The following is a 19,943-nucleotide window of genomic DNA, read 5'->3' as shown; positions in this document are numbered from 1 at the left end:
TTGAAGGTGTCCAAAAAAAGACTCCTTAGCAGGACATATTAAATAATATATATTAAATTTATATATTTAAAATATCTTCATGAAACATATAATATTCTAATGATTTTAAGCAAAAACATTTGCAATTTTGAGCCACACATTGTATTGTTGGCTACTGCTACAAATATACCCATGTTACTTATAACTGGTTTTGTGGTCCATATTTGCAATAACACAATTTTCCTTTTTTGTATTGTAAAATTACAGAACAGAAATAAACTTGAATTGAACTTAATTAAACTTGAACTGACTTGAAACTACTTCTTTAGCACCTTCCATAATACCAATGTACCCAAGACGTCATGACATGTACAAATCTACAGATGATACCTCATAATCAATGTCTTGACAAGTTCAAATTGAAAAATCAAACATTGCAAAGTAACGAGAGCCAAAGCAAAGAGCAGGTTGCCATGAGGGTCCATCTGTCTTCGGGCATAATCATATCCTATCCGCAGGTGGCCATGTGAATATATAAATATTTTATCATCACGTTGAAACTTTTGGCACAGAAAGTAAATTTTGCTGACATTTAAATAGAAGTGTTGTACAACTGTGCCACCTATAAATCTCAGTGATGTATTTCCTAAGCTCTTATGTGTGTCTGGTGCAAATGGCCATGCAGGCAAAAATGAAACTTTAGACCTAAAAAGGCAAGCAGGCACTGACTTCCGTATAATGCATCCGTATGCATCCAGTCACACACTGGTGTATATTATTTTTCATTCCTAATATCATTCATACAAATGGCAGACTGATAAATAGGTGCATTAGTAGGGTTGGCCAGGCCACATAAAATGAGTTTATACAGTGCTGTCAGAAAAAAACTGATGCCCCGAGATGCTATAGAAAAAATTGAAAGACTGACATTATAGACAAGATAAATGACTCTGTGCCCGCATGGTCCATAAAATTATACTACATTTCCTAGAGCAAGAAATGTGACAAAAATACCTCCTTAATAACTTTAGTATCCAAATGTAAACTAAATAAATAACTAATTTCATAAAATCTAAAAGATAGTAATTATCTGACATCAAAGATGAACAGCATGACGTGATTGGCTGATTCATGGTGTACTGCCAAGAACTGTAATGCTTATGCGCATTAGGGTGGTCCTTATTTTTTATGCTCTCACCCCACCACCAATATGTTTGAATAAATAAATAAAAATAGTTTTTTCAATATTAATTCATATTTAGAGGTTGCTCAAGACCTTTTAAAAGCAATTTTATAATTATGAACTGAGAAAAGACTTTATACCATGTAAGCCTGCTGAAAGACCGAAATGGAAAGACTGTAGCATATATAAATAAATATTTAAATAAAAAGGGGCTGGCATCATGTGATGTGGCATACCTATTGGTTACCTCACCTTGCCATCACAACCAATGGTTTCCAAAGAAACCCAAATGTCCGTGCTGTCATTTGTCAGCCAGGTTAGAAAGAAACACGTTAGGAAGAAATCTCATTGACCTTGCTCATTGTGAAAGTTACCCAATTAAATGCGTCGAAAAAGGAAAGGCTACCAGCCCGCTGTTTGTTACTAGCTTGGTGACTGAGGCGCACGAGGGACGTTTCCAAATGGTTGAAAATACACTACACGGTCACTCGGGAGACAGAATGACTTTACAAATAGCTCACGAGCAGTTGCTGTCCAGTTCTGTGTATTGTCCATACATCTTCTTGATGTTGTAAGCCAAAGGTTGAAACGGTCGGTGAGAGGTCTTACCTGAGGGGAAGTGCTCGTTGATGGCCCAGTTGTCCACCTGAAGTGTGGCATTGCCCCCATTTCTGGTGAAGCGCACTACATGGTACTTGCCATCATTTACTGCCATGCTGCTCTCCTGCACGGTGATGTCCACTGTACCGATGTTGAATATGACTCCAATTTTGCCTTGTTCCTAAAAACACAAAGGACAAATGAAATCGACATGAATTGAGGGGCTTTCCTATAAATCAACAGGCGCTAGTGTGCAAAGATCAAGGATAAAAGCCAAATGCATCATACAAATCTAATAAAAGTAATTCACACCCATTTTGTCCCTTATTACCTGAATTCGCCTTATTATTTTGTTTTATCTCAAAACCAGATCGACATTGAGAAGGTACGATTCAGTTTTAATAACAGAGATGCCCTTGAAATCTGCCATCTATTGTTCTACTTTTGTTCCTGCGGGATCGTGAATAATCTATTAGCATTAGTGACCCCTGATAAACTTGTCCTCTTGATGAAAAGTATTCATCAGCCATTAGCCCCCTCCCCATTTTGGGGTGAAGAATCATGAACATTGATTTAAATAATGCAGTGAAAGTGGACTAAATCAATAGCATTAACTAAAACTGAGACAGAGATAAGAAAGATTAATGAACAGAAAGGTGTGGAGCGTTTGCCCTCGCAGATCCGAGAGGCTACATGCAAATGATTTTCACTATAAATTAATTAGCTCATCCTGGACGAGCAATGGCAGAGCAGGAAACATTGGCGATCCCGTGAACTAAACATGATTCACGTATGTGGGAAGTATATTCAGGAAAAGTTTGTAGAAAATATTTGCATGCTTGGTTTGTTTTTATTTGAATGCATTAGGTGACTCAGTTTTGCCATCACTGTAACTATTATCTGTTTACAGAGACTGTCCTTTTATTTAAGTTAAGGTTTTATATTTTGTACAATACTGTATATTTTGTGAGATCAGAAGGAGTGGTACAAAGAAAAAGTTGATTTGGAGGGCCATAATATTGTAAAAAGATCGGTAAACACTTACATCAAAAAGTAATTAAACGTGACATCAATAAAAACAACTTTTAGTTATTGTTCTATATTATTTATTTGATTTACAGGTTAAATTAAAAGCACAATTAAAAGATTAGGTTCATGAAAGTTTCTTTTTGCATTCGTTTCGCATTTCTTTACAATTGTTTCATCCTTCGTAAAGCATTCCTCTCACTTTTACTAAAGCCTTCTGGGTTGCATGGATATGTTTTATGGTTAAGTTAAACCAAATCTGGTGTTGTTCTTATCTTTTGCAGCATGGAAAATGACGAGAGATGATAAATTGTATCAAGGGAGATGTTTATCACCGTGCAGTGCATTTATCATGACAAGATCTCTGCGAGCAAATCTGGGCCAGCCTTCTCAAGTTCATCTGGAAGACTTTCCCCAAGACCGAGATGGTTTCTGTCTAAATTTAATATCATGTTACGTGACCCTGCCAGTGAAAGCCCAGCTAAAGTAATTTACTTGTGATTTATTGTTTTCTACAGAAAATCATCCTACATAATGTAAAGAACATTCAGTAAAAATATAACCTTTATATATTTAATATTGACGGAGCATGGCCATGTCAAAGACTGAAATCATAGCACATATTATTGTGCATCATTTTAATTATATATCCACATAAGAATGAACACACTACACTCTGGGTTATTTTTGACCCATACTGGTTAAATATCGGACAGAACACACTGCTGGGTTAAAACTGACCCAATACTGGGTTGTTTTAACCTCACTGCTTAGTTATTATACCACATGGTTGCATAACAACAACCCAACATTGGGTTATTTTTAACTCAGCATGTGTTCTGTCCAATATTTACCCATTATGGGTAAAAATAAGCCAGACATTTTTTGAGTGTACCATGACTTAATTTAATAAAATAAGGTATTTATTTAATTGAGTTCAGTAAAACTTTTAAGTTTAGTTAACCCAACTAAACTAATTTTATTAACTTGATTTTACCTACACTCCTAAAACGACTGTGTTAAAATCACATATCTTTTCTTGTCCTTTTTATTTATTTGAACTCAAAATCAACACAAAATGACACATAATGTGTTAAAAAAACACATAATGTGTAAAATAGGACACAAACAATGTGTTAAAATGAACACATCCTTTTTAAAACAATTTTATTGACTATGAAATTATTATTGTTTTATTTTTAAACAATTCTCAAAATTGCCATGAAGTAACAACAGCCAATCACAGCAATGACATTATCAATAAAATGTTTTGTAACCAAAACAACATTTAAAGTTGGTTTTAAAGAGCCTGTTTTCAACCTAGACAAATACTAAAATCCAGCAAAGTAACAAAAACTCTTTTAAAACAATCAAAATTAAAAAGTCTCCTTCTTAAACAATTGTTCATTGATGCACAAAATGTAATATATTTTTTTTCTTTACTTTTAGGGGTGGCTTTCTATAATAATTATTGTTTTATTTTTATTTTTAAACAATTCTCAAAGTTGCCATGAAGTAACAACAGCCAATCACAGCAATGAGATTATAAATAAAATGTTTTGTAACAAAAAACAACGTTTAAAGTAAAGAGCCTGTTTTCAACCTAGACAAATACTAAAATCCAGTAAAGAAACATAAACTTTTTTAAAACAATAAAAATAAAAAGTCTCCTTCCGCCAGTCATGCTACTTTTACTAAACAATTGTTCATTGATGCACAAAATTTAATATATTTTTTCTTTACTTTTAGGGGTAGTTTTCTATAAGAATTATTATTGTTTTATTTTTATTTTTAAACAATTCTCAAAGTTAAAACAATAAAAATAAAAACAGTCTCCTTCCGCCAGTCATGCTACTTTTACTAAACAATTGTACGTTGATGCACAAAATTTAATATACATTTTTTCTTTAAGTTTAGGGGTGGATTTCTAGGAATTATTATTGTTTTAATTTTATTTTTAAAACAATTCTCAAAGTTGCCATGAAGTAACAACAGCCAATCACACCAATGAGATTATAAATAAAATGTATTGTAACCAAAACAACGTTTAAAGTTGGTTTTAAAGAGCCTGTTTTCAGCCTAGGCAAATACTAAAATACAGTAAAGAAACACAAACTTTTTTAAAACAATAAAAATAAAAAGTCTCCTTCTGCCAGCCATGCTACTTTTACTAAACAATTGTTCGTTGATGCACAAAATGTAATATACTTTTTCTTTACTTTTAGGGGTGGTTTTCTATAATAAATATTATTGTTTTATTTTTTATTTTTAAACAATTCTCAAAGTTGCCATGAAGTAACAACAGCCAATCACAGCAATGAGATTATAAATAAAATGTTTTGTAACCAAAACAACGTTTAAAGTTGGTTTTAAAGAGCCTGTTTTCAGCCTAGGCAAATACTAAAATACAGTAAAGAAACACAAACTTTTTTAAAACAATAAAAATAAAAAGTCTCCTTCTGCCAGCCATGCTACTTTTACTAAACAATTGTTCGTTGATGCACAAAATGTAATATACTTTTTCTTTACTTTTAGGGGTGGTTTTCTATAATAAATATTATTGTTTTATTTTTATTTTTAAACAATTCTCAAAGTTGCCATGAAGTAACAACAGCCAATCACAGCAATGACATTATAAATAAAATGTTTTGTAACCAAAACAACATTTAAAGTTGGTTTTAAAGAGCCTGTTTTCAGCCTAGGCAAATACTTAAATCCAGCAAAGTAACAAAAACTCTTTTAAAACCAACAAAATACAAAAGTCTCCTTCTGCCACCAATGCTACTTTTACTAAACAATTGTTCGTTGATGCACACAATTTAATATACATTTTTTCTTTAAGTTTAGGGGTGGGTTTCTATAGGAATTATTATTGTTTTAATTTTTATTTTTAAACAATTCAAAAAAATGCCATGAAGTAACAACAGCCAATCACAGCAATGACATTATAAATAAAATGTTTTGTAACCAAAACAACGTTTAAAGTTGGTTTTAAAGAGCCTGTTTTCAGCCTAGGCAAATACTTAAATCCAGCAAAGTAACAAAAACTCTTTTAAAACCAACAAAATACAAAAGTCTCCTTCTGCCAACAATGCTACTTTTACTAAACAATTGTACGTTGACGCACAAAATTTAATATAATTTTTTTTCTTTACGTTTAGGAGTGGTTGCTATAAGAATTATTATTGTTTTATTTTTATTTTTAAACAATTCAAAAAAATGCCATGAAGTAACAACAGCCAATCACAGCAATGAGATTATAAATAAAATGTTTTGTAACCAAAACAATGTTTAAAGTTGGTTTTAAAGAGCCCGTTTTCAACCTAGACAAATACTCAAATCCAGCAAAGAAACAAAAACTCTTTTAAAACGATCAAAATAAAAAAGTCTCCTTCTGCCAGCCACGCTACTTTTACTAAACAATTGTACGTTGATGCATAAAATTTAATATACATTTTTTCTTTACTCTCAGTGATGGTTTTTCCAGACAGGTATTAACTTAATCCAGGACTAGACCTTAGTTTAATTAGGAAATGTAACTAGTTTGAACAAACATGCCTTACTAAAAACATTACTTGTGTGCATTTTGAGGCAAAACAAAGGGCACTGATGTATTTTAAGACATGTCAGAGCAAGTTATTTTCATTTATTTTAGTCTAGGACTAGTTTGATCCCTGTACAGAAAAAAACACCATTTAAAGCGCAAAAAGTTACTTTTTTGATTCCAAGACCAAAGTTGTACAAACCATGGAAAGTAAGTAAATAGCATAAAGTACCTACTTGGTAAAGAAATTGTTTATTGTAACCATTAATCATAATCATGGCTGATTTACAGTACACATAGCCTCTTGTTGTATATTGCATTACTGAACTGAAAGAAAGAAAGAGGATTTTACTGATTGCAATCGCATTACCAACAAAACAAACAATTACATCAATAATAATAATTGTGAGAAATTATGAAAGTTATTATGCTTATTCATTTCTTGATCTGGAATGCTGTATTTCTTCAAAACAAAAACCAGCAACCAAACTTTTTCTTTTTTTCGTTTTCTCATATACCAAAAAATGTCCACTACATCATTAAAGTCAAAACTTTCATGAAAATGTGGTGTAATATTGATCATACTGTGAAATTAAGTGTACATCCACTATGACTCATCTAAACAAGAAAATGTATCTTATATATAATCTAAATCTTGCACAGCCCTGCTTATTGCTATACTGTACGCATCTGCTTATTTATATATTTACTAGACAGAAATTCATAACCTTGTCAGTGTGTGGTAGAGAATTTAATGAAGTGTTTTCGATCAATGATACTTGAGAGCATCTTTAGAGGAAAGAGGATTGGGTGTTATTGTAACCCTGCCTTTCTTCCTGTGTGAAAAGCTACAGAAATCATATCTCTGTCCTGTTGTAAAATATTAATGAGATGAAAATGAGTCAAAACACATGAAAGACCAATTCGCTAAATCTTTTTCCACAGACGTGGGTAGATACGCACTCGCACCCCTGCCAAATATCTAAAAGCTCTGCCACTTTTAGCCCGTAAAAACCCTGTGCTGGTGTATTACTTGTTTGATCACAGAAACACCTTTTAGATTTAGCATCAAAGACTTCGCTGTAAGTGTCTCTCTCTTCATCCATCACACCCTGTTTCCACCTTCAATTTCAATACTGCTGTGCTTGTATCTGGGAGGGTAAAAGGACAAATAAATTCTTGCTCTTTTCGAGCAAGTGATACATGAAAGGAAATAGTCTGTCACACGCATGCTATATTGAGCTCGGCGTCGGCACCGCACACAGGGAGAGTGTGCAAATAAAGCATATGCTATGTGCGATTTCTATTATAACGCTTTCTCTGTGCTCATATATTTTAATATGATGCGATAAGCTGGGGATAGATTGTAAAACATTTTAGGCTAAGAATAGTTTAATGAAAAACGCACCTAACTAAATCCCAGGGAAGGAAAAGCAGGGGATGCAGTAAATAATTTTAAATGTAAAGTATATGGCTGAACACTATTGCTTTGTTTTGGATGTCGCTTTCATTTAGAGATACATTCAAAAGTGCCCATTTATGCTCTTGGCCTTGTACAGGCAAATATACAACTCAGCTGCAGGCGCAGTGTAAAGTGATTGGCACATCCAATTACTCACTGTGTTTTTGAAATGGAATAGGGCAAAAATCACTGATTGCCAGAAAGAGTTTGAAACAATGGACTGCATAATGATTTTGTAAGCAAAAAATAGAGATTTAGAAAAAATTAGAGAAGAAGAGAAAGCCTGATAACACCGTAAACAGCAATTGTGTGAATGACTGCTTTATTTTACAGTTAGAAGTGAATTAAACATTTGGGCAGAAGCTGATACCGAAAAGTCTGAATGTTCTTGGCTGAAAACCGAAAATAACAAAACAATTTAATAAAGACATTTTTATAAAGACTTTTAAAAAATAACAAATAAATATTTGGTGTCCCCAGAGTGCCCATGTGAAGTTTTAGCTCAAAATACCATTAAAATAATTATTATAGCATGTTCAAATTGCCACTTTGTTGGTTGGAGCAAAAACGTTTTGTGTGTGTCCTTTTAAATGCAAATGAGCTGTTCTCTTCACTAAATGGCAGTGCCGTGGTTCTATAGTGCAGATTAAGGGGCGGTTTTATCCCCTTCTGACATCACAAGGGGAGTCAAATTTTAATGACCTATTTTTTTACATGCTTACAGAAAATAATTTACCAAAACTAAGTTACTGGGTTGATAGAAGCACTGGGGACACAATTATAGCACTTAAACATAGAAAAAGTCTAATTTTCATGATATGTCCACTTTAATTGAAAACATTTTGTAGTATTGTATTAATATTAGATGTTTTAGTTTTATTCATTTTATGAATCTAAGTTGAACGACAAACCAATACAATACTTTTTTTTAAAATGAAAACACCACAATTAGATGTAAATAAAACAAAACGAAATGTTTGTAATTTATGCAATAATCAAATTTAAATGCTTTAATCTAAATACTGTAAAGTTCTAAAAACTATTACATGCAAAACAGTAGTTTGTTTAATATATACACTGGGTACACAATATATTGTTTTTGAAATATATGGCAAAAGGAGAATATTTAAGATTTTGCAGCAATGGTGAGGCCAGCAATTTTAAATTGAGCAGACATCTGTGAAATATAAATTACATCATTTTAAATGGATTACATTATGTTTTTAAGTCATGGATTGAATAATTTTCAGATAAAAAAATAAAATAAAATAAAAAAGAACAAATTAAGAAATTATAATTATAATTGAATGACTTCAGTCTCCTTAAAAAAGCTCAAGATGTGTTTTGTGCCAAGAGAGGTCACACTACTGACTTACTGTATGCCCGAAGAAGACATTTAGTTCTTAAAATCGTTTTGTTTTTAATTTTATGAACATATTTCCAGAATTTTCTGTTTGTATCTTAAAAAAGAGTGAAAAATAAATATGGATGTACATTAAAACTTTGCTAAAACAACAAAGCTGGTGATGGTGGCCTAAGACTTTTGCACAGTACTGTATATATTTTTTTACCAAATGAATACAGCGTTTATAATGTATAAATCTTTAAATTAAATGCATCCTTCAATTTTCCTATACAACTAAAAATAGCATTCAATCCAATAAATACTTGCAAATTTATCTCTGGCACATTTGGTAATAATGCAATTGAATGGCATTCTTTAAATTGATGTCTGAATGGCAGCAATCTCAACAGCTAAAACCCCAATCTATGTCTTCATAAGTGAATAACCCTGTTTGCCACTTCATTTGTTTCTGTGTTAACCTCTATCAAAATATCATAATGTATCATTCTGAAATGCCTTTTAGAAAAAATAAATAACAAATACCGCACGTAATGAATAACAGCAGAGAAACAAAGCGAGATCTTATTTGTATTCTTTGAGATAGTCCTACAGTTAGAGTCACTGCAAACTCAAATCATTACAGTCATCAATTGTGTTGCTCTTGCTGTGTGAAGGGCTTTGGCCCACTGTATCACCTGGACAAATTGATGAGTGTTTAAAAGATGAACCCTCTCTCTCTCTCTCTCTCTCTCTCTCTCTCTCTCTCTCTCTCTCTCTCTCTCTCAAAAGATTAATCGCGATTAATTGCATCCAAAATAAAAGTCTGTTTATGCATAATATATGTGTGTGCATTGTGTGTAATTATTTTGCATATATAAATACAAACACATGCATGTATTTACTTAAGAACCATTAACATGTATATGTGTATGTGTATATAAATATATTACATACATATTTTAAAAATTATACATAAACAACATTTTTCTTCAATTTATATGTATGTGTGTATTTATATATACATAATAATAATTACACACAATAAACACAAAATTATATTTTACAAACACAATTTTTTTGTGATTAATCTTTTGACAGCCCTAGTACAAATAAATAAGAATATTAAAAATATGTTGATTAAATGCTATGATTTACCATAGACCCACAAAAATGACCAAAAACGACTGATGTATAGTCACAATTCTGAGAGTGACTTGACTTAAAATGTTTCATGTGTCTATCTTTTTGAATTAAAGCAATTAAAATTTAATTCTATGCTGTAAAATGATGTGATCAATACATTACAAAAACATACGTTTTTACAATACTGTTACATGTTAAAATAAATTAAGCAACTAGACAAAATTTTATAAGTTAAAGTCACAATATGTTACATTTTTTGTTTCACATTTTAGAGTACTTGAATCTGTAGCAGACAAATACACAAACATTATATCCAAGTGTGAGACACATAGCACACAAGTAAATACTGTAACAGTAAGTTACTGTAAAGACATTGAAATAAAGCAACATATTTATACTTCCACATACACTATAAAAAGTGAAAGCTGCTCTACTTAAAGGATTAGTCCAATTTCTTAAAAAAACAAAAAACAAACAAAATCCAGATAATTTACTCATCACCATTTCATCCAAAATGTTGATGTCTTTCTTTGTTCAGTCGAGAAGAAATTATATTTTTTGAAGAAAACATTCCAGAATTTTTCTCATTTTAATGGACTTTAATAGACACCAACATTTAACACTTAACTAAACACTTAACAGTTTTTATCAACGGAGTTTCAAAGGACTCTAAGCGATCCCAAACGAGGCATAAGGGTCTTATCCAGTGAAACGATTGTCATTTTTGAAAAAAAAAAAAGCACTTTTAAACCAAAACTTCTGGTCTATCTCCGGTCCTGTGATGCGCCAGCGTGACCTCACGCTAATACGTCATCACGTCAAGAGGTCACGGAGGACGTACGTGAAACTACGCCCTAGTTTTTACAAGTGTGCAGAAAGAGGACCGTTCCGATGTTGTTGTATGTCGAATGATACTAATTAATGTTTTTGTGTCAGTTTGTTGTTTAAAAATGGTCCGCAAATGTACGTTTCATATATGTAACACGTGACCTTTCTGCGTCACTACGCAATTACGTGAGGTAGTGCTGGCTTGTCACACAGCCGGAGGAAGAAGAGAAGTTGTGGTTTAAAAGTGCATATTTTTTATTTTTCTTGCCAAAAATGACAATCGTTTCGCTAGATAAGACCCATATGCCTCGTTTGGGATTGTTAAGAGTCCTTTGAAACTCTGTTGAAAAAACTGTTAAGTGTTAAATGTTGGTATCCATTAAAGTCCATTAAAATGAGAAAAATCCCGGAATGTTTTCCTCAAAAAAACAATTTCTTCTCGACTGAACAAAGAAAGACATCAACATGTTGGATGACGTGGTGGTGAGTAAATTATCTGCATTATTTTTCTAATAAAATGGACTAATCCTTTAACACTGTTTGAAAGATTTGGTTGCCAACAGGAGTTAACATACAGGCTGAGTCTGAAGCAGGAGAAATTATGATAATGTCGGTCTCGTCTACATCACCAATCCCAGGCAGTAAACTGTTGCCTAAAATCTGTGTTTGTTGTAGTCCAAGAAAAGAGATTTACGTTGGAGACGATAACTCGCGTCATCGTTTACTTTGGGGTTTGTACCTTTTGCATATCGTTAACATGTACTGATACACACTTACACACCGAAAGAAATTTGAAAACTTGAATCTGACAATAGGTGCTCTTTAAATGATTAAAGTACAGTAGTCTTTTTTAAGTTGATCCAAATTTTACTTTTACAGTGTATGATCATCAGCACATTTATGTTTTTTGTTCTCTTTAAACACAGCATGACCCAAGCTCATCCATAACGGTTTTGTCATTATGTCTTTAAAGAACAGATGTGTGAATATGGCTCTTACCCAATAGAATTTCAGAAACTGTTCACCCCAAACAAACAAACCTACCAAATAGTCCTTTAAGTCACTCATTGCGACTATCACAGAAAGAAAATACTCACAGCCTTTCAATTAGGTTTGCTGATGTATGCCAAATCTCTAGGGAGCATGGCGTCCGTGGGACATCTGTGTTGAAGAGCTGCTGTGTTTTCACCATAGTTTATAGAGATATCAAACATGTTGATGAGGCAGAAAGCGCTCTTTAATTCACTGTTAGCTGCTGATTTGCCTGCCAAGGCTATCGGGTCCACAAAACACAGACAGCTGCCACACAATACTTAATCTATCCAAAACCTGCTACATCGACACTCTCACGCGGCAAGCGGAGAACAACATGAGGGCAAAACTGATGTATAAAATAAGTTTGCTGACAGTACACCAAGTCAAAGCACACAGTCCTGAATGGACAAAATGTGCGCTGAATTTAAGAGCGAGTGGCCTTTAATGGCCCTATTACGGTGTGAGTAAAGAAGTGGTGGGCTTTCAAGGGCAGTATAGATGTTGTTTGTCCCTTTTAAAACAAAAAGGGAAAACCGATGAAGGTCCAAAGGGCTTAAATGCAAGTCACGTTCAAGTAATGATTTATGAACTAAAGGTAGCTAAGAAAAAGACTACAACACAAAACACATCATAGCACTTTATAATACTCCGGTGAACTTCCTAATAGAATTTTTCATTTCTTACAACTTCAGACCTTGAATGTACACACACACACACACACACACACACACACACACACACACTATTGGTAATGACAAAGGCGCTGCTGAGTATGAGTGTGAACACAAACACAAGTCGGTCCCCACTTGGTTAAAATAAAAATAAAAAAAGTTATTCACTTGGAAAATGTCCCCTCTTTGCTTTATGGTCCCCTGTTGGTGAGCGTTTAATGACACCAAGGTCCCTGCTTAGATAGTCAAGTACAAGCATGCGCACACACACATACAGACACGCGTGTACACACACACACACAACTTCCTCTCAAAAATTGTAGATGTTGCATGTTGCAGATTCTAAGCAAAAAAACAAAGCAACGAAAATGTTTATCATCCTGAATATAAGATCTGTCATTTGAGCAGGATATGAATGTGTACTTCCTTGCAGAGGTCATAGGACAAAGTACTTTGTGTTTTTTGATGCTGATTAGTCACAATTTTACCTAAACATCCCCTTGGCAACATTGCAAACTATTCCACCTTGAGCTAATGTCCACTAAATTCATTCTGCAGACCAAAGCAAAGAGAACCACTGATTCTGGAAATGATTTTTTTCAACTTTTATAATTTGCTTTCTCAACAGAACGAGAGGACACTTAATGCAAAAGCGAAATGGCATGCGGTACGGCACGTTCTCTTCAGTCAAACTGGAAAAGTGAAGGGGAAAGTCAAGCCGTCACAAAATCATCTACACTCTGTTGGTTCGTTACACTTTATTGGTAATTAGATCACCATTACCCGGAGGGGGCAATCAGATTATGTGGGCTACGTTGCGTTGAAAACACAACCCATACTTCCCAGCCAATAAACGCAATTGAAAAAGATGCTAATGAGATGCATGACAGACATTTAGCTTATACACTCATAAAAATAAAAGCAGCTGATGTCATAGAAAAACAACTTTTGGTCCCAAAAGAACCTTATAGGAACCATTTCTTCCCCAAACGTTGTTTTATAGGTTAAAGATACTGGTGATTAGATTAGGGCTGTGCTAACGCTACACTGAAAAAAAATATTAATTCAATTTACTAAATTTTTTTAAGGTAAGTGGTTGCAACCAATTTAATTAAGCTGCATTTAAACAGAAGTTTTTTGTTTTGCTTTTCTTTTTTTGTTTTTTTTTTAATGTAGCTTAAATAAATTGATTGCGACCACTTACCTTAAAAATTGAGTAAATTGAATTCATAATTTTTTTCAGTGTATCTCATGGCAATTCATACATATTTTACAAGGTGGTTAATTTGTTTAAAATCATTTGCCTTAACCCCTGTGATGTTGAGGTTAGGGGCAGGGTTTCGTTATTGTTTTTTATGATAATCGTATGTTTTTGCATGATTAACTTCGTACTAATACATACGAATTAGTAAACGTTAGAACTCGTAAAATATGCATGAATTCTCATGAGATCAGGCTGGTTGTGCAAATGCATGTTTTCTCAGTGAATGAACTTGAATGAATTACGGTAAAATGCAGGCACATCCAAAAGCCAGAGGGCGCTCTCGTGCAGAAATTACATTTTGTTCCGCAGAAGTAGTACTATTACAAACGCTATTCCAGGAAATGTCTATAAGCATATTTATATCGCTATTCTACAAATTGTTTCAGGTATTTTCATGATAATAAAAAAAATATTTTGAATGATTTTGCTTAACGAGCATTGCTTTTTTTAAATGCACGTTATAAACAACTCAGACTCATAATGATTTTAGATTGATAAGAACTTCCTATTGACCGAAATGATGTAGTACACACACAAGCTATGCATGAAACACCGAATCAGAGCCTTGCGATTCAGAATCGATTTCAGACAGATCTTTTTAACTCTTTCCCCGCCATTGACGAGTATTTACGGCTTTCCGCAAAATTATCCGCTATTATCCATTATTCCGCAACTTATTAAACTCGGAAGTATTGCCCTATATAGGGCAAAAGCTGTATGTCTGTGTAAGTTTGAGGATCGCTCTGAATCTGATCTTTATCAAAAGTCCTTCACAAAAATGTAATTCTCTCAGCTTTTTGCTTAAAATTTTGTGTTTTTGAAGAAACCTACCCTTATTTGAGAGGTGATAAAAAGAGAACTAATGAAGGTAGGATAAAAACTTTTGTTTGGAAGCAAAACAAAAATGGTTCTGTTCTTTTATTTGATATATTGTATGTTTATATATTTTAACAAGATTTTCTGGAAGGCAATTAAACTTTTGTGAAAATCATGAAAAATGCTAGCGCTGGCTGGCAACTTAAAAAAAAACACTGGCGTGAAAAGAGTTAATGGGAAACCCGATTATTGGTCACAGCCCTAGTTTAGATGTTAACAAAAATGGTTCATCCATGGCAGCTCAATTTTTAAAAGTGTAAGGGTTGTACTGTTAATAGTCAGGAATCTATAAACTACAATTTACAAAAGAAACTTACATTTACAACAATTATGTAGTAAAAGTTGAAAAGTTTTTCCGGTAGCACTTTATTTTACAGTACGTGTACTTACAGTGTACATATATGGTAAATAAGTTGTACTTACCGACAAATGTGTGGTACTTACTTTTAGGTATCTACATGGTAAGTAATTGGTATCATTACTGTACTTACCAGTAGTACATACTTGGTAGTTAAAATGTAACTCTAGATAAGTACTGGGTAATAACATATACATACGTATAGTGTAGGTATACTGTAACTAACTAGAAACACTACTGTACTTACAAATGAATGTACAATATAAGTATTTAGTATTTACATGCAAGTTAGGGTAAATGACAGGTATTTAAAGTGTACATATATGATAACTAATATCAAACACTACTGTACTTACAAATTGTATATACATGATAAGTGTATGGTACCTGTAGGTCATAAATAAATGACCGGCACATATGGTGTACAGTATGTATACTGTAACTAACAAGAAACACTACTGTACTTACAAATAGTATATACATGATAAGTGTGTTGTACCTGTAGGCCAGTGTAAGTTAATGAAAGGCATATATGGTGTATGTATGTATACTGTAACTAACTAGAAACCTACTGTACAATGGTCGATGCTATATCTTAGGTGGTAGGTCCTATATAATAACTGTGTAAAAAGCAACACTTTATTTTACAGTCCTGTTTCCATGTAGTTACCATGGACGTACTAGTGAATGTACCCAGTAGTTAATACGTATGATAGTCAATGGTTGGATTTGCTTCACAGTGACATGTATATGATGCTATATCTTAGGTGGTAGGTCCTATATAATAACTGTGTAAAAAGCAAAACTTTATTTTACAGTCCTGTATCCATGCAGGTACCATGGATGTACTAGTGAATGTACCCAGTAGTTAATGCGTATTATAGTCAATGGTTGGGTTTGCCTCACAGTGACATGTATATGATGCTATATCTTAGGTGGTAGGTCCTATATAATAACTGTGTAAAAAGCAAAACTTTATTTTACAGTCCTGTTTCCATGTAGTTACCATGGATGTACTAGTGAATGTACCCAGTAGTTAATACGTATGATAGTCAATGGTTGGGTTTGCTTCACAGTGACATGTATATGATGCTATATCTTAGGTGGCAGGTCCTATATAATAACTGTGTAAAAAGCAACACTTTATTTTACAGTCCTGTTTCCATGTAGTTACCATGGATGTACTAGTGAATGTACCCAGTAGTTAATACGTATGATAGTCAATGGTTGGATTTGCTTCACAGTGACATGTATATGATGCTATATCTTAGGTGGTAGGTCCTATGTAATAACTGTGTAAAAAGCAACACTTTATTTTACAGTCCTGTTTCCATGCAGGTACCATGGACGTACTAGTGAATGTACCCAGCAGTTAATACGTATGATAGTCAATGGTTGGATTTGCTTCACAGTGACATGTATATGATGCTATATCTTAGGTGGTAGGTCCTATATAATAACTGTGTAAAAAGCAACACTTTATTTTACAGTCCTGTTTCCATGTAGTTACCATGGATGTACTAGTGAATGTACCCAGTAGTTAATACGTATGATAGTCAATGGTTGGGTTTGCTTCACAGTGACATGTATATGATGCTATATCTTAGGTGGTAGGTCTTATGTAATAACTGTGTAAAAAGCAACACTTTATTTTACAGTCCTGTTTCCATGTAGTTACCATGGACGTACTAGTGAATGTACCCAGTAGTTAATACGTATTATAGTCAATGGTTGGATTTGCTTCACAGTGACATGTATATGATGCTATATCTTAGGTGGTAGGTCTTATGTAATAACTGTGTAAAAAGCAACACTTTATTTTACAGTCCTGCATCCATGCAGGTACCATGGATGTACTAGTGAATGTACCCAGTAGTTAATACGTATGATAGTCAATGGTTGGGTTTGCCTCACAGTGACATGTATATGATGCTATATCTTAGGTGGTAGGTCCTATATAATAACTGTGTAAAAAGCAACACTTTATTTTACAGTCCTGTTTCCATGTAGTTACCATGGATGTACTAGTGAATGTACCCAGTAGTTAATACGTATGATAGTCAATGGTTGGGTTTGCTTCACAGTGACATGTATATGATGCTATATCTTAGGTGGCAGGTCCTATATAATAACTGTGTAAAAAGCAACACTTTATTTTACAGTCCTGTTTCCATGTAGTTACCATGGATGTACTAGTGAATGTACCCAGTAGTTAATACGTATGATAGTCAATGGTTGGATTTGCTTCACAGTGACATGTATATGATGCTATATCTTAGGTGGTAGGTCCTATGTAATAACTGTGTAAAAAGCAACACTTTATTTTACAGTCCTGTTTCCATGCAGGTACCATGGACGTACTAGTGAATGTACCCAGCAGTTAATACGTATGATAGTCAATGGTTGGATTTGCTTCACAGTGACATGTATATGATGCTATATCTTAGGTGGTAGGTCCTATATAATAACTGTGTAAAAAGCAACACTTTATTTTACAGTCCTGTTTCCATGTAGTTACCATGGATGTACTAGTGAATGTACCCAGTAGTTAATACGTATGATAGTCAATGGTTGGGTTTGCTTCACAGTGACATGTATATGATGCTATATCTTAGGTGGTAGGTCTTATGTAATAACTGTGTAAAAAGCAACACTTTATTTTACAGTCCTGTTTCCATGTAGTTACCATGGACGTACTAGTGAATGTACCCAGTAGTTAATACGTATTATAGTCAATGGTTGGATTTGCTTCACAGTGACATGTATATGATGCTATATCTTAGGTGGTAGGTCTTATGTAATAACTGTGTAAAAAGCAACACTTTATTTTACAGTCCTGCATCCATGCAGGTACCATGGATGTACTAGTGAATGTACCCAGTAGTTAATACGTATGATAGTCAATGGTTGGGTTTGCCTCACAGTGACATGTATATGATGCTATATCTTAGGTGGTAGGTCCTATATAATAAATGTGTAAAAAGCAACACTTTATTTTACAGTCCTGTTTCCATGTAGTTACCATGGATGTACTAGTGAATGTACCCAGTAGTTAATACGTATGATAGTCAATGGTTGGGTTTGCTTCACAGTGACATGTATATGATGCTATATCTTAGGTGGTAGGTCCTATATAATAACTGTGTAAAAAGCAACACTTTATTTTACAGTCCTGTATCCATGCAGGTACCATGGATGTACTAGTGAATGTACCCAGTAGTTAATACGTATTATAGTCAATAGTTGGGTTTGCCTCACAGTGACATGTATATGATGCTATATCTAAGGTGGTAGGTCCTATGTAATAACTGTGTAAAAAGCAACACTTTATTTTACAGTCCTGTATCCATGCAGGTACCATGGATGTACTAGTGAATGTACCCAGTAGTTAATGCGTATTATAGTCAATAGTTGGGTTTGCCTCACAGTGACATGTATATGATGCTATATCTTAGGTGGTAGGTCTTATGTAATAACTGTGTAAAAAGCAACACTTTATTTTACAGTCCTGCATCCATGCAGGTACCATGGATGTACTAGTGAATGTACCCAGTAGTTAATACGTATGATAGTCAATGGTTGGGTTTGCTTCACAGTGACATGTATATGATGCTATATCTTAGGTGGTAGGTCTTATGTAATAACTGTGTAAAAAGCAACACTTTATTTTACAGTCCTGTTTCCATGTAGTTACCATGGACGTACTAGTGAATGTACCCAGTAGTTAATACGTATTATAGTCAATGGTTGGATTTGCTTCACAGTGACATGTATATGATGCTATATCTTAGGTGGTAGGTCCTATATAATAACTGTGTAAAAAGCAACACTTTATTTTACAGTCCTGTTTCCATGTAGTTACCATGGACGTACTAGTGAATGTACCCAGTAGTTAATACGTATGATAGTCAATGGTTGGATTTGCTTCACAGTGACATGTATATGATGCTATATCTTAGGTGGTAGGTCCTATATAATAACTGTGTAAAAAGCAACACTTTATTTTACAGTCCTGTTTCCATGTAGTTACCATGGATGTACTAGTGAATGTACCCAGTAGTTAATGCATACGGTTATTTAATGCTTGGTTTAAAGGACAAAGATACTGAGTACCAAAATGGCACATCAGTAATGTTTGTTCTTATCATATAGGTATGGTATAAGTATAACTTACATTTACCTGCAGGTACAACACACTTATCATGTATATACAATTTGTAAGTACAGTAGTGTTTCTAGTTAGTTACAGTATACATACATACACCATATATGCCTTTCATTAACTTACACTGGCCTACAGGTACAACACACTTATCATGTATATACTATTTGTAAGTACAGTAGTGTTTCTTGTTAGTTACAGTATACATACACCATATGTGCCGGTCATTTATTTATGACCTACAGGTACCATACACTTATCATGTATATACAATTTGTAAGTACAGTAGTGTTTGATATTAGTTATCATATATGTACACTTTAAATACCTGTCATTTACCCTAACTTGCATGTAAATACTAAATACTTATATTGTACATTCATTTGTAAGTACAGTAGTGTTTCTAGTTAGTTACAGTATACCTACACTATACGTATGTATATGTTATTACCCAGTACTTATCTAGA

At 33.6% G+C, this 19,943-nt stretch overlaps 1 protein-coding gene across 14 annotated transcripts in view; it reads right to left on the bottom strand.

The window, feature by feature from the left end:
* Positions 1-19,943, bottom strand: part of nrxn3a (neurexin 3a) — a 375,985-nt gene that overhangs the window by 70,538 nt on the left and 285,504 nt on the right. For all 14 annotated transcript variants that reach the window (XR_010525159.2, XR_010525160.2, XM_065244835.2 and 11 more), the window contains one exon: positions 1,772-1,943. Coding sequence is in view for 12 of the 14 variants with exons in the window: in XM_065244835.2 (XP_065100907.1) it covers positions 1,772-1,943 (172 nt within the window). In the remaining 2 variants the exon portion in view is untranslated. The remainder of the gene's footprint in view (positions 1-1,771; positions 1,944-19,943) is intronic.

This window comes from Paramisgurnus dabryanus, chromosome 17 (genome assembly GCF_030506205.2).
Source record: "Paramisgurnus dabryanus chromosome 17, PD_genome_1.1, whole genome shotgun sequence".
Taxonomy (NCBI): Eukaryota; Metazoa; Chordata; class Actinopteri; order Cypriniformes; family Cobitidae; genus Paramisgurnus; species Paramisgurnus dabryanus.
The sequence above is the reverse complement of the archived record's forward strand: the minus strand, read 5'-3'. Positions and strand labels throughout refer to the sequence as shown.